General features: G+C 34.4%; 1 protein-coding gene across 7 annotated transcripts in view; it reads left to right on the top strand.

The window, feature by feature from the left end:
• The window catches only part of Kcnh7 (potassium voltage-gated channel subfamily H member 7), a 489,779-nt gene that overhangs the window by 401,084 nt on the left and 71,596 nt on the right, over positions 1-17,099 (top strand). For all 7 annotated transcript variants that reach the window (XM_032903393.1, XM_032903394.1, XM_032903392.1 and 4 more), the window contains 2 exons: positions 1,541-1,966; positions 11,036-11,435. In XM_032903393.1, the coding sequence (XP_032759284.1) occupies positions 1,541-1,966; positions 11,036-11,435 (826 nt within the window). The remainder of the gene's footprint in view (positions 1-1,540; positions 1,967-11,035; positions 11,436-17,099) is intronic.

Below are 17,099 nucleotides of genomic sequence, written 5' to 3'. Positions count from 1 at the left end.
CTAAGACTGAACCCCCAGTGAACTAGACTGTTGGGGGGAGGGCGGCAATGGGGGGAGGGTGGGGAGGGGAACCCCCCTAAGGAAGGGGAGGGGGGAGGGGGATGTTTGCCTGGAAACCGGGAAAGGGAGTAACACTCGAAATGTATATAAGAAATACTCAAGTTAATAAAAAAAAAAAAGAAGAAGGTGTATAAAGAAAACATCAAATGAGAACATATAATTTAAATTATTTCTTTGGAGGCCATTTTAAAGGAGGTTTTAAAATACTTTTAGAGATCTCAGGAATGGCTGTTGAACTTCATTAAAATTTTTTTCTAGTTGTTCACCTCTGTATTTGAGTCCATTGTGCTTGTGTTTATTGATTTCTTGATGTACATATTATTCTCTGGAGAAAAGGGAAGCTTATCTTCTCAACATGTGACCTTGGGTCCTTTTAAAAATGACTGTAAAATATCACTGTACATTCTATCCCAGTAATGGGATATAAATTTAAAATATATTTTTATTTAATGTAAAAAAAAGAATATAGTTTAGATACTTAGTAAACTACTTCATATATTGAGCCATGGTGCACATGCGTAATATCAAGGGTACAGAATTGTTTCTCACACGCTCCTTTCAAAGTCTCACCATATGGCACGTTGGATAGGTAAAACCCTTTTTATTTTGAATTTTGGTTTTATAAACCTCTTTTAAGAAATTACAAGATCATGAGTTTACTTTAGACATAACTCAAGTTTAGCATTGATATTCTCAGATAAACTAAAAATACAAAGCTGAATTATTTTAGCTTACCTGTCACCTTATTAAGTAGAATATATCCTAGTATTTGCATGCCACTTGGTAGATAAAAATCTTACAAAAACTCCAGTTACTAATGTAGAGAACTCCAAAGCATCGCCCCATGCAGTTCTCTAAATCTCGGAACATTTTTAGATGAAACTGTTTGTCACAGAATATGAAATACCTTATCACCATCTAAAAAACACTCACTTGAGTGTATTTTAGTGTTATTTGCTTTTGATCACATTTTAAACAAATTGCAACGAGAAAAGTCATGTTTAACTAAAGATCTGAGGATGTTTAGCAAGATTTCACTTCTCAATTTATCAAGATTTAATTATTAATTAGTATGGCTAAATCAAATCCAGCAATAGATTCATATATATATGGATTCTATGTCTTTATGCTTTCCTAAGTTTGATAACTGAAATATTTCTTAAACTTATTTTTTCTAAAAATATTTCATCTACTTTGTTTAAAAGAAACATTAATGATCCCTCAATATCTCAGGAATAATATGCAATAAAATTTTGGTGAAAAATCTTATTTATGGAGAAATATTATTGGGATTGTCTTAAACTGCCAAATAATCATTATAAAGATTCATTTAAATGTACGTGTGCTTTTCAATCATACCTCAAAATGCCATGACTTCTTCCTATTCATCATATTGTATAATTGCCTTAATACTCTTCTAGGTCTGACATGATTTATAATGGCATTTTTATGAGTGTTTACCTTTCTTTCCTATACCCAGGTTCTTTCTTTGGGAGCAGATGTCTTGCCAGAATATAAGCTGCAGACGCCACGCATCAACAAATTTACAATATTGCACTACAGCCCTTTCAAAGCAGTGTGGGATTGGCTCATTTTACTCCTCGTCATTTATACTGCTATATTCACCCCCTACTCTGCAGCCTTCCTCCTCAATGACAGAGAGGAGCAGAAAAGACGAGAGTGTGGCTATTCTTGTAGCCCTTTGAATGTGGTAGACTTGATTGTGGATATTATGTTTATTATAGACATCCTAATAAACTTCAGAACAACCTATGTAAATCAGAACGAAGAAGTGGTAAGTGATCCTGCCAAAATAGCAGTTCACTACTTCAAAGGCTGGTTCCTGATTGACATGGTCGCAGCCATCCCTTTTGACTTGCTGATTTTCGGATCAGGCTCTGATGAGGTAAGAGCTGCTTAAGAATCTTGTTTTCTGAAAGACCGCAATTGTAGAAGTAAATCTGCCTTAACTGCAACAGAAAGTAGTTGCCTCAAAGGTTCATACCTCTCAAAGATGAAATCCATTTTTCACCTGGGAAATGCCACAAAATGAAATGAAGCAATTTTTCTGTTGGGAATAATGGAAATTTCTTCTATATTTGCAAAAAATGCGAAAATACTCTCCATGCTGTAGACAACTTAAATTTTGAAACGAGTGTGCACAGAGCATGCAGTATACCCTTAGAGAGTAAAATCCCTGCAGATTAAGTTCTTGGGTTCAAAGCGATCAAACCTTAAGGATGTCTCTCAGTCTTAAGTCACTTATTAGGATGCAGACCAAAAATAGATGTGTTCTTTGTTCAAACTATGAAAAGGAGGACACTTTATGAAATTCCTTTAATCAAAACTCTCTCACCTCTATCTCGCATCTTGGAAAAGTACTTAATGCATATTGTTAGTACCTCATAAAGTTGGAAATTTTGAGGAAATATTACACGTACAGATAGGTAGACAGACAGACAGATATTGAGTGCATGCTCTGAATAGAAGTTCCACTAAAATAATCAAAACTTATAAAGAATCTTTGGGCCAAATACAGCTAGTGTCTCTTTTTATTTAATTATCCCTGATTTTATACTTATATAATTTATAAGTACTTATATAATTTAAAGATTTATAGAAGTCATGTGTCTTAGTTTTCTTTCTAAAGCTTTGATAAAATACCTGGACAAAAAACAAATTACAGGAAAGCAGGTTAATTTTAGCTCACAATTCCAGGTTCTATTCAGTCAATGTGGAAAAGTCAACCCATCTGGAACTTGAAGCAGCTAGTCAAAGCTCCAGTCAAGGGCAGAGGGAGTATCAGTGCACGCATCCTTACTGCTTTATTGCTCTCTCTGCAGTTACACAATTCTGGACACAAACCTAGGGAATACCACCACACACTTTAGGCTGGGTCTTCCTACATCAATTGATATATTCAAAACTATCCCTCTACAAACATGCCACTTGACATTCAGATAATCCCTTGCTGCAACTGTTAAATTGACAGTTCAATGATTAAAACGTATTAGCTATGAAAAGTAATTCCAAGGAAGTTGACTGAAAAGAAATAAAGTCGATGTGCTGAAATTTTGAATAATTCAGTGTCTTTTTCTACTTAATAATTCCTCACCATCTTTGTTTTGTTTATTAATTTGTATATTTCAAGAGAGAGAATAAAGGAGATCCCAACAGATACTTGCTTCCTGAACAGTGAAGGCTTAAGGACAAAAGAGTACTTGTCTACCGGGGGAAGTCAGTACCTTTAGAATTAAGTCTTCCCTTTTACTGGAAGAGTGAACAAACTATAGTTAGTAGAGCTCAGGACAACAGAATATGACAAAGCCCCAGCACCTATAAAAGAATGCTAATAAATGTACTCATGATATTCAATGAATAATAATCAAAACAGTGCATATGCAAACATTCCAGTTACAGGGAAGATTTCAATGCTAGACTCTTTTAATTTCAGTTACCATGCATTGTGAAAAATGTAAAATTCCTTTAATATTTGTAATTCAAATAGTCATTACCTAAAAAAGACTATTGACTAAACTAAAGCAAGAAAATGTTTAAGAGGTTCATATCAGTATATGGTGAAATCCTAAGGAAAAATAGAGTAAAACTAAAAGTAAAGAACTTAAAGTTTATAGAATAAAGAAATTTTGGGAACGATTAATGAATATGAAAATATTTGGTTTTACATATGTAAATTACTACCAGGACATTGAAAAATTATTTAGGAACTGTAAAATCTTTGTTGTTGGAGATTCTTTTAGGAGTCATAATTTCTACTGACCTCATTCTACTAGAAAGTACAGTATTTACTGTAAATTTTTTGAAGTAGGATTAACTACAAAAAATATTTCTCCTGATACCGGGCCTAGGAAGTTAAATTATTATTCCAGCTTTGTAGAGGTCATTAACTGTGCTCCTTATTCCTTTGTCCTACATTACTTTTACTCAGTAGTAATATGATAGGCCTCCTCAATCAGCAAATGTTTGCTTAGTAGTCTTCAAAGTGGCAGGCAAATGTAGTCAATCACATAGATAAGTTTCTGCTCTCCATGAACTTACATTTCTCATTAAAGAATAAATGCAGAAGTTACATGAATCAGGTGGGACAATAATGTGAAGTTGGCTAATCCAGACTGGCAGACAAGGAAAGACAAGTAAGGAAAAGTCACTTGAGTTGGGACTAGCAAGGTGTTCCATCCATATAAGGCTATAATGCAAATCACTGCGGAAACAAAAGGAAACAGTTGTAGAATTTCCTCAATTGATTATCAGGTTTGGAATATTAGAAGAACAGAAATGAAAAAGAATAGCAGTGACAGCAAGGCTAAATCAAACCAGAGATGAGGTGCTTAGATATGAGGACTAACTCACAAAGAAGTATGAGATCTGTTCATTGAGGCTTCAGTGAGACCCATTGGAATGGAACTGACTTTGATTGACATTTTAAAAGATTGTGTGGACTGTTCTCTGTGTGCTGGATAGTCGGATTAAGAGGAAGGGATCCAAATTCAAGTCCCCACTCTGATGTATGATGGATGAGAGAGCAGTATGGACATATGACACAGTAAAGGTGCAGAAAAATAGGAAAATGTGTGGTATATTTTGAATGTCATCTTAAGAAATTGTTGGTTCATTAAATATTCATTAAAAATAAAGGAAGAAAAGTAAGAACTATGGATGATTCAAAACACTTTCTGTAGTCCATTTGTTAAATTATTCAGGTGGGAGGAGGGAGAGGGTACTTTTATAAGGAACTTTAATAGAGGGTAATATCTTTATCCAGATGGTAAAATTATGGGGAGAAAAAGGTGTATTGTGAGGGAGAAAAAGTGTATCGTGAAATGTTTGGCTATCATAAGTATGAATTGCCTATTAGTCATACAACTACAGATGGTTGGAAGGCTAATCAGGCACCCTATCTGCAACTAGGAAGACACATGGCCATAAAAGGGAAGACAATCTTTAGATTAAAAATCAGATCATAATATGATCATAATAATGGATGGTTTGAACCAGTGCTTTCATGTAGTGTTTATATATGAATTTCTGTGTGGATGTTTGGATATGACCACACATGTCCATGAACTAAGCATATAGAAGAGGCCATCTTGGGCTACCCAACAAAACACTATCTCAATAGGCACACAGATACAAGCATACATGCATGCACACGCCTGAAGATTCACAATTGGCAGGAAGAAAGGCTTTAAAACTCAAGATTTTCCATTTAATTGTGCTGTTTAAACATATAAATGTGGTGGCCACATCTGGAATACGTACATCCAGGTTCTCAGTCCCTCATTGGTGGACATTTCTAGAAGCTATGTGCAAATATACATAAGCAAATTAATTAAGATGTGCTTTTCTACTGATTAAAAACTTGAAGCAATTTCTTGCTGAGTTATTTGAATGATTTCTTCTCATGCACTAGCATCATCAGCTAGGATAGCGAAAATGGTTTACACAATGTCAATTCAACAATTTCTTCCTGCATCTGAATGTTAAACTACAATACTTTAATTTTATTTATAGTCAACTCAAGACTCCATTTTCGTTACCATGTCATTTTGTCTATGAAACCTATATGTTAATAATAGGACAATGTGACAATATGGTTTTAGTAAGGAAGACACAATTGCCCATATTTTTTCAAACTAATATAATAAACATAAATAATTTTTACTGTAATTCAGTTATTAAAACTAAAGGACTTCCTTTACTGTTCCAAACATGTTGAGCAAAGTGGAGGCTGGTTATTGCTGAGATTGCTCTTGTTAATATCTTACTGACACTAAAATCATCTAAAACAAGAAATAATTCTATGACTCCTAACTTTGGCTTCATCAAGCATGACAATGCCGTGACTTCCTTCAATATCATTGATGCTAAAATAAGATATCATTCCCTTTGTCACCAGAAAGTCAGCTTTGATTGTCTGCCTGAGATTTCCCCATATTTGGTTTATCCAGGACAAATTTCAGGTCATTTACATTTAGGATCCAGAGAACTCTGCTATGTAATAGATTATTATTATTATTTTTTCCCAGAAAATTGAAATTCTAGTTTTCAGTTACTTGCTTTGTTGACTTCTGATTCATGCTTTTGTGACTTTTTTTTTTAATGAATTCTGAATGCATGCAAGAAAGGCTTTGGAAACAAGATAACTAAGGACTCTTTGCAGCAAAATTCTAATAGTAACATTGAATTTCTGCACACACACATGCACACGCACACACACACACACACACACATATTCACACAAAAGTTTCACTCATTATTTTGACAGATGAACTGTGGAGTAAATACACAGAAAGCATTAGCAGCCTTCTGTAGAAATTCTAAGTATCTAGTGATCTTTATGATAGATGTCATTAATTATCTGACTTTATTATACAAGTGAGATATTCATATTCTACTTGAAATAACATTGTAGCTTCAAAATATTCATACATATTCATTTCAACAATGACATAACTACTCCTCTGTCTTTAGATAGTCTGGAAATTTTACAAAAATTTACCTTGGACTTTCATTTGAAGTTTTAATCATACTTTCAACTCTCTGGCATGACATGTGATATAAGTATAAAATGTCCAATTGAAAAATTGTTTTAATGTTGATCATTTATATATCATTTGTATGTGATTGACTATGAAATGATGTAGATGGTATAAAATGCAATTTTTCCTTGAGTAAAAACACAAATTTCAATTAAAATGATATAGCATTCATTCTTCTCTATGCAATGTTTTATTTGTCTGTTAAAACTTGCAGTCATTTGATGGACCATTTCTATGTTACTGCAACGAAGTAGAAAGAGATACAATATTAGAGTATGATAGAACATTTACTATGAAGCAGAGTAAGTCTACCAAATATTAAGACTGTTAAAATTGAAAGGAATTCTCCAGTAACACTGTAGAATCATTGCTTTGGAACACATATTTCATAGAGGCAATTAAGATATCTGATATGAATAAAGAAATAAGTTAGATAATTCCTCAAGGTTCTGTGCATATCTAGATATGGATCTTTGAGAGTATTAATAAATCTGACCTAAGACATGTTGAAAAATATTAGACAAGCTGAAGGGAAGAATCAGAAACTAGACCATGATATCATAGAATTGCATTGTTTAAGGAATTCATTGAATGGTGTGTAAAAATATACACTTGAATGGTAATTACCTGGAATAAAATTTAAAGCAACAAAATTGAATGTGGAATAATGAAATTTATACTTGCAAATGTTACTGTCTCCCTGTTATACCCCCTTTGTCCTTAGGAAGTGGAAAGAAATGAATGTTTCAATGATGACTGACTCTGTAATCCCTTTGACAAAACCAAAAAGAACATGTGTTTGTTTCTTTTCTTAAAGAATGATTACCATAACTTACCTGAACACTAAATCTAAACAACATTTACTAAATATACTAAATATTTTTAATACAAGCTTCCTATATATACTCACAAAATAAGGCAGATTTTTAAAATTTTAACATACAGTCTTTTCTTAATGGTAAGGCTTCTTTTGCAATTTAGCTCTAGACAGATTTATTCTTGAATAGAGAGTTGTCAATCCTGATGAGAATTACCTAATTTTAGTCTTTCACAATGGTTTACAACATTGAACAGGGGTATTGACTGATCTATTATATAATATCCCTCAAGTAAAATTAATGTAGTCATTTTTAGTCTAGTCTGTGATAAACATATTTCCACAGGTATAGTTGCATGTTTAATCAAAAAAGTCATTTATTTAATGAAGTAGCCTAACAACCACCAATATCAGAAGGGAATTAGGACCTTCAATAAATAATAGATATGTTTAAAACATTATAATTGGATTGTACTCATCATCTAAGTAATATAAATAATTGTGTTTGTGGAGAAAAGTATTTAAAATAAAAAAAAGGATCGAACGGGCATTTAAAATGAAAAATCTTGTATAAGTAAAGTTTCTTTACTATGACAGTCTAGAAAAATTTGAACTACCTTTCAAACGTAAAAAATGAGCACAGTTCTAGATAGCAGAGTATAAGATGAAATTTGATATAGAATCTCTCGTGTCTTCCTTACTATAGGTACCTTATCATAGGTAAGATTATCAAAGTCCCTCTCTTCAACAACCGTGGAAGAACACACTTCTTTATCTATTTTATTGCCATATTTATAAAAATAATCACATTTTAGGAACTGTTGAGCTCATATTATTTTTTAAAAAAATGTTTGCCAAGAGTTATTCAGCAAGAAGGGATGCAAAATATCAAGGTCTATCCACCCAGAAATTTGATACTATCAGTTACCTTCTTTTTACAATCTCAGACAAGACAGTGTAGCAGAATACACAAGGGTCCCTAGCAAAGCAGACTCAATTGAGTTTCAGCATTGCAATAGAAATGAGGCACACAACGATGGTACACTGTAGCTATGTAGTTATGCTTGCAAACATGTTACAAAGCTGTGAATGACTGTGGACATCATTGTTCACTCAACAGCTTCTCATGATGAGTTACAACTGCTCCTAATCTCCCCTCCCCCTCCCATTCTGCTTCTCTTCCTTTCATCCCCCCTTCTTCCTCTCCTGCTCTTTGTTCTCCTTTACCTCCTTCTGCTCCTCCTTCCTCTTATTATTACTCTAATTATCATGTCTGGGAAATGTGAAGGAGGGTAAAGCTTTATCACATCACACTTCCTAGACGTCTTCTCCCCAGACTGTATGCCATTTGTGTGTGATCATGTAAGTTATACTGATTTATATTCTTTGAAAACCTTAGTGTCATATAAAATCTTTCATTGTTAATTAATAGAGAATAAATTTTAGGAGGTTTAAGGTGCTTCATACACTTGTGTGAAGCATGCACAGCAGATTTTTATTGTTTTTTTTATAATGTCACTATTACTCTATTGCTTCACAGCCCCTTATGAAAACTGTGCATGTATTGCAAAGAATTTTACTTGATTTAACCTACTATCCGATGAATCTATATTATATTTCAATTATTTTGAGGCACTTTTATTCTAAAACCAAGTAAAAATTTTGGTATTTTCATAATAAATTTTACACAGCTCTGGTTCTGAAACTTGGGTAAATTGGCAGTTGTATTAGGAAAAGAAATAAACTCAAGATCCTGAACTGTGCGAAAGTGGTGAGACTTTTAAACAAAAGGTGACTCCTGCTGTAAGAACCTGGTAACCATGTACTTGAGTGAAGTCCTTGTCTGCGAAAGAACCAGTCATTTTCTGAGGGAGCTGTCTGTCCCGAGTTGCAAGGCTCCACTGGAGATGCCCGATGTCAGTGGCATGTATTTGGAAAGTGTGGAAGCTTCATTGTCACACTATTACAGCATAAAATTCCTATTAGTAGAAACAGAAATATAAATAGATACTTAATAGAGATATAAAGAGCTACCACTTATTGGATATTTCTGCTATTGATCTATCCTGCAGACATCGTATTTCTCTTTATTGACTAACTGTAGCTTGAAATTAAGGAATCACCTGTACTACATGGCATATTATAACTTAGTCCTAAGTCTTCCTATTCAAAATCTCTTACATAATAACCAAAGTAAAACATTGATGATGCAAAATAGGGACATTTACTTTACTTCCAGTGAACCATGCAATGCTGCCTTAAATTCTGGAATCCATTGAAGGTGCATAGGCCTTCAAGTGTGTGAAGAAGGAAAAACTGATTTCTGCATTCCACTGAGAAAAATAATAATTTATCTTTACCACAACCAAGACAAACAAAACTATAATCCAGTTAGGATAAGTCCATCCAAGCTATGCAAACCCCTCCCTCCCCCTTTTGGAAGGTTCCAGTAGTGCGGAAATGATCTCAAGGGAGACTGAAGGATTCTCCTTTGCATGTGCCTGATAGAGTACAGCAAAAGGAAGGAGAGACTACTATCATGTTTCCATAAAAAGTTTTCCTGTATACTTAGTAATTTTTTCACTAGAATATTCATAGCTATGGGGGGGTAGTTACTCCATGTGCTATTTCTTCAATTAAAACATTAACATTCTTAACACATTTGGATGTACTTTGTAGAATAAACACCATAGTGAAGAGATAAAAATGAGTCAATAATTGACTGGTAAACACCATGTAACTATGGAATAATTATATGCTCTGTGAACTATATAGTACTTAGAGTTGACACTATTTAGGAAACATAAGAAATGAACTTGTAATTTGTACTTAGATTTCAATTCCTAAGAGCCAGGGAAATATCCTGTTATTAGGCAGAAGTATCCTATCATTAAATACCTGGTCAGTAACGATCATGCATTTAGTTAATACATACCATACTCCGAAATGCAATTATGATACCAGGATACCAAGAAATGACTTACGAATTTGACGCACCCAGTAAGAAAAAAGGAAATTTTATTTAAATAGAGATTATAATTCGCGCATGCGACCATCCAATAAGAGTTTCCATAGTTATAAGAAGGAGCTAGACTGACTCGTTCACATTGTTCCGGTGTTTTTCAAGTTCAGCAAATACCCAATACCATGCAGTTGCTACTACCAAGGTCTCATTTCTCTGTCTCTTCCCAAAAGAGTAGCAGACTTTGTATCTCTTCATTAGAGATCTCTTTTCTATAAATAATTGTCTTTGCTGGAGAGTACTTCCCTTCAGCATTGTAGATGAGGGGTGTGGTGCTTGGTAGACACAAAATCAATTCCCTGGACATTGGTTGAAGAAGAAACATGTTAGACGTCCATACCACGTGGACGTCACTTTCCTAGATCTTGGGAAGACAGATTTTTCTTTCCATGGATCTTGTATGCCAAGACACTGGATTAATGAACCACATGCTTTTCAAAATGGGCTCAAAACTAATCTTCAGACTTGATTCCAGTCTGAGGTTGTACTCCCGTTTTCTGTTAACGATTCTGCCTTTCGTGAACATACTTCGGATTGCTTGCAACTGTTTCTGACCGTTCATGTTTGTTTCCACAGACAACAACACTGATTGGTCTTTTGAAGACTGCACGTCTCCTGCGTCTTGTGCGCGTAGCCAGGAAACTGGACCGATACTCAGAATATGGTGCCGCTGTTCTAATGCTCTTGATGTGCATATTTGCCCTGATTGCCCACTGGCTGGCTTGCATCTGGTATGCGATTGGGAATGTAGAGAGGCCCTATCTGACTGACAAAATTGGATGGTTGGATTCCTTAGGAACACAAATTGGGAAACGTTACAATGACAGTGACTCGAGTTCTGGACCGTCCATTAAAGACAAATACGTCACGGCACTTTACTTTACCTTCAGCAGTCTAACCAGTGTAGGATTTGGAAATGTGTCTCCTAACACCAATTCGGAGAAAATCTTTTCCATTTGTGTCATGTTGATTGGCTGTAAGTAGATTTCTCTTTTGCTATCTGTTAGGATAAAATAATAGCACAAAATTGGTATTTCTAGAACATAGAGAATGTAGCAAAATTATGGAAACTGTAGAAATAGGGGGATTACACATGTGGATACTGTATTTTACAAAGGATGATTTTTCTATGGGATAAAAAAATCTTTAACTGTTCTTCTCTTGGAACTAACTTTAATATCAATATAAAATAAATTCATCACTTGGTGAACCCAGGGTTAGTTCTAAGGTTCTAAGGTTAGTTCAATGTTGTTTGAACCTGAGAACCATCCTCAAGTCCTTAATATAAAATAACATTACATTGCTGTCTCTAGATATGTCTGAGTGATTAAGAACACTTGCTACTCTGGCATAGGGACCATGTTCTGTCTAGCACCCACAACCTCCTATAACTCTGGATCCAACCAGATGCCCTCTGCTCAGATGACCTCTGAGAATACAAGACATGAACTCAGTGCAAACTGATACATGTAGTGACTCACGAGTAAGCATAAAAATAAATAAAATTTGAAAAATATTTTTAAAAATAGTATCACAAAATACCTTTAACGCAAAAATATCTTCATGTGTATACTAAATCACTTCTAGATGGTATATATTTCCTAACATGACATAAATGCTACATAAATCGCATAAGGGAGAATGAGAAAAATGTTTGGACATGTACAGTACAGACATAAATTTTGAAAGTATTTTTTGTTCATAGTTGGTTGAATAATTCTGAAATGTAAGTACAGAAATCACCATTCTCTATAGTCAAGAGTATTTTTTCTATACCCCGTAATATCTTGAATATAAAACTAGAATGGGGTACGTCTTTAGCTTGAGGGGCTAAAACTTACAGTTCACTCATTGTTATATAAAAGTGATTGTCATTTATTACTAATAGCTATTTTCCATTATAAGACATGATTAAGTTAGTTCAGAAAATAGATAGACCGCTACACACAAATCCTTCTCATATATGTAAAGCCATTACAATTATACCTTTAATTTCCCCTCTTATTGATTTTAAATTGCCTTTCTTCTGATATCATTCTAATCTCTAAGTCATTATATTATACTCTGTAGTATCTTTATACAAGGAGCATAATTTATTTTGTATATTACTTAGGATAAAATACTTTGCAGTAAGATGAAGTTGACTTAATAATATTTTTGCAATTACCATGTAAAGCCCTAACGATATCCTAGATGAGAACAGAAAACAATAACAACTTCAAAGGAACCTTGGCCCTGAGTAGAACACAAAGTTGAAAGTAGGTCTTGGCGATTGATTTTCATATACCGCCATATTAATTAATGAAATGTGCTTAGTTAAGGCATATTTATGAAACTTAAGTGAGTTCTCTTATTAATCTACTCTGCCTAAAATATAATTTTATTTCAATAACATTTTCATGAGAAAATGCAGTTTTCAAAACCCCTCAAAACCTTCCAATTCCATCCTACCCTTGGCTCTGCATGTAGAAGGCAGTGGGGTTGCAGCCTATTAAAATAGAAATACACATCCAAGGCACTTTTAATCTGTAATTTAAGCAACAGAGGGGTGGAAAGATGGCTTTGTCAGTAAAGGTATTGCTTTGCAAGCTTATCAGGTTTCCAGCACCCACAGAGAAGCCAGGTGAAGCAGGATACATGTGTAACCCCGGTACTAGGAGAACAGAGACAGAAAGACCCTTATGAATTTCTGGCCAGTAAGAGGGTTTGTTGAGCTCCAGATCCAGTGAAAGACACGAAAAACATAGGGGAAGGGCCAGTGAGAAGGCACAGCAGATGAAACCTGACAAACCAAGTTAAATTTTCAGATCCACATGATGGAAGGGGAACACTGACACCTACAAATCACCCCCCTTTGGTCTTTACATGCACACATACACATATCCCTCTCATATGTGTAAGACTATTACCATTACACCTTCAATTTTCCTCTTAATGATTTTAAATTGCTTTTTCTTCTGACACCATTCTAAGCTGTAAGTCATTAAATTGCACATACACACAAATATACACATGCGCAGTTGCCATACATGCTCAAAATTAAAACATAAAAATGAATAAGAAATATATATTGGAATAATATATATTAGAATATAGACATATATACTTTATATGTGGAATATATGTGATGAAAAGTGATTGATTGAGGTAAATATCAACTATCAACTTCTGGCCTTCATATATATATATACACACATACACATATATATACATATATACACATATATACATATATACACACACATATATGTATATATATGTATATACACATACACATGTGAACACGTACACACACACTAACTCAACAAAAACACCAAAAAGATCCATCCAAATATATTTCACAGAAGTTAAAGATATTATTTCCATTATTATCAAACAAGACAATGAAATCTGTTCTTGATTAAAAGTATCTGTAAAATAAATGTGAATATATATTTTTTTAAAGAAAGGAGTACCTATATTTAAAAAATGATTTCAAAGTACTTACAAAACGTATGATCTTTTTTCCTGTTCACTAGAAATCCTCAGCACTGTGATAGTTGTTTCGTGAATCATTTTATTAGAAACAAATGTCAGGTATTACTTAACCTACACATATGTCTAATGTCAGAGAAGTTGTGAGTTTCTCTTGCTCAACCCCCATCTTTTTATTTTTCTTTGTCCCCCTTTACCTGCTCTATAATTTCCCTCCTGTCTTCTCCCGCTCTTTTCTTGCATACTTTCTAGCTTTTCATTCTTTTAAACAATAAAACACTAGGCTATCTTGACAGATCCTGAAAAAAGACTATGAGATTTCTACAGATAAATTTAATCTTTTAAGAGAAAATTATATTCAAATAGGACAGAGAAATAGTCAACTCACTTCCCATTTACATCACGAATTTGAATAGAAGACTCATTTTTATAAGCCTAAATCAAAATGGGATGGGCAAAGCTAGTTATCACACAGAAAAGGCTCTGAGGCATTGCTTGTGAGTTCTCTAATTATCCATGATGTCATTAATTAGGGTAAAATTAAGACTTGAAGCACAAAAATAACAACACTTACAAAATTTGCTTATCCATCAGGTATAATGACATATTTGTTACTGATATGCAAAGGTTAATTGCTTTTTATTGTTTACAATACTTGCATACTAAGAAAGACTTATAACTAGAGAGGGGTCTAGTTTCAACATAAAATTAAAATTCAAAACCAAAAATTTAATGCAAAATATCATGTGATGAGAGCCTGTTAAAAATTCTCAGTAAATAAAAATAACTGGAACATCTATAGATAGTTTTAAAGCTGCTTTTTTTTTTCCCCACTGAATTGCTGATTATGCACATAAAACAGAGATAGGAGAATTTATTTTAATAGTATGCATAATTAGAAAATGAAAGAACATTGAGCAAATGTGAATATGGGTGTGTCCGTGCATTTATATCTACATTTTTAAGTTATAGATAACTTTAAGTTGTTAAATGCTCAGAAATACCATGCTTGCATTTGAGGTTTTAAAAACCTAGTAAATTATAAGTGAGTGTCCTCCATCTCAAGCCTTCTTGACAATGAACTTGGAAGAAATTCTTGTGTTCAGTGTATCGGTCACTGAAGTTCTACGCCTAGACATGATGGAGGAATTGGAGTCTGAAACTTCTTTCAAACAAAAAGAAACCTAGGCAGAATGGATAAAGTCCTTGTTTTCAGAAACTGAGAAGCAAGCAGAGAATTGTGATCTGTGAGAGAGAAACGAACGAAACCAGGATGCCTCTGTGCTTCCTGTCTGGAGACCCTGTGCAGGATGAACATTGAGGGGAGAAACCCCTAAGAAAGGACGACAGTCACACTGAGCTCAGAAAGGAAGACCAGAAGTCATGGAGGCTAAGACGTTGAAATCTACAATATGGAAATTGAAGAGAAAAGGAAAAAAGAGGCAGCTCTTGAACCTCCCGATCTCTTCTAAGACACAAACACATGGAGCAAAACCTCTCAGGCCCAGTAAAGGGCCACGAAAGCACAAGCTGGGCTATTTTCAGAGCTCACACAGGTAAACGAGACATTAAAATTCAAACCGGCAGAGTAGATCGAGATGTGCAGTAGAAACATTAGTAAATTATATCCTTAGAACCGGAATGAGCATGGTCCTAACAAAGCTTTAAAAGCAAGTCTCAAACTAGATCTCTGGGCTAGAGACGCAGCTCAGCAGTAGAGCACTTACCCAGCACAAAATCAGTGTCCTCTTCCAGCGATCTATCCGAAAGAATACGAGAACAATATCTAACTTGGAAAAGGGATTAGACCATAGACGAAGCTCAGGAAACGAAGACAAATTAGACACCCGCGTTTAAAACAAATTTAAAAGCCTCTGAGCAGCAAAACAATCGAGTAAAAAGGTGGTCTACAAAGCGGGAGGAAAGTTCTACAAACTACACAGCTGACAAGGATTTGCTCTCCAGAATACAGAAGGAACTCTGAGTTCTCATAAACAGAAGTCAACACAATTTTAAAGGAATAGGCTCAAATGGACATTTATCAAAAGCAGACATACAAACATACAGGGAAGTGTTCAGCATCGCTAATCCCCACAGAACCATTGAAACTAGAACCCATTCCATCCTAGTAAGAATATCTATATTCGAAAATATCAAAAATAAATGCTAACAAGAAAAAAACCCTTGTGTACTGACGATAGAAACACACATTATATAGCTATTATGGAAAAATAAAGCACGGTGATATAGCAACTTCATTAACTGAGTTTATATACAAGGGAAATAAAGTAAAATCAGTCAAAAAGATATCTCTATATCTTCTGTCTTTACTTGAGCATGGTTCATAATAGTTAGGAAATGGAAATAACTTCTGAGCTACTCATGGATAGATAAAAAAATGTGGTACACACATATTGGTGGTAACAACAAGAAAAGGAAAAATGTAGGAGAAGGCTAGGAATAGACTGATACATGGCTAATAAGTTATGGTAGAATAGGAATAAGAAATTCTGGTGTGTTACTGCACCTAATAGGACTTTACATAGTAACTCTTTAAAGGATTTTGATGTTTTTACCACACGGAAATGATAAATGTTTGAGGAAATAGAAAACATTTCAACACATGCATTATCAAAATGTTAAATGATGCCCTGTAAATATATATAGATTGTTTCTCTATGCCATCCATAAACACACTTAACTCTGATTTTTAAGGGGAAAATAGTGTAGAAACCTGGGATATGAAGATTGCTCAGTGTGTACAGTAATGGCTGCACACGCCTGAAAACCTGATTTTCTCTTTAATGTCCAACAACCACATAAAAAGTCTGGACATGGTGACAAGTGTCTCTAACCAGTCACTGAGAATGGAGACAGGGGATGATAAGTGCTTGCTGCCAAGGCTGCCCACAGTTCAGTGACAGACCTTGGCTCAAAAAAGTAGACTGGATAAATAAGTGACTGAGAAAAGTATCTTCTTGTCTGATGCCACCCTACAGGCTCCACACATGCCTGTATGACAAGTGTCCATGTGCATATACATGCACACACATTAATATAGTAATAAAACACGTGAGGGAGAGGGAGGGAGGGAGGGAGGGAGGGAGAGACTCACACAACAAAACAAGCAAAAAGAAAGGACAGTCTAATGTTTTTAAAGGAAGAA

The sequence above is a fragment of the Rattus rattus genome, chromosome 5 (genome assembly GCF_011064425.1).
Source record: "Rattus rattus isolate New Zealand chromosome 5, Rrattus_CSIRO_v1, whole genome shotgun sequence".
In the NCBI taxonomy this organism is placed as follows: Eukaryota; Metazoa; Chordata; class Mammalia; order Rodentia; family Muridae; genus Rattus; species Rattus rattus.
This window is presented reverse-complemented; position numbering and strand designations above follow the sequence as displayed.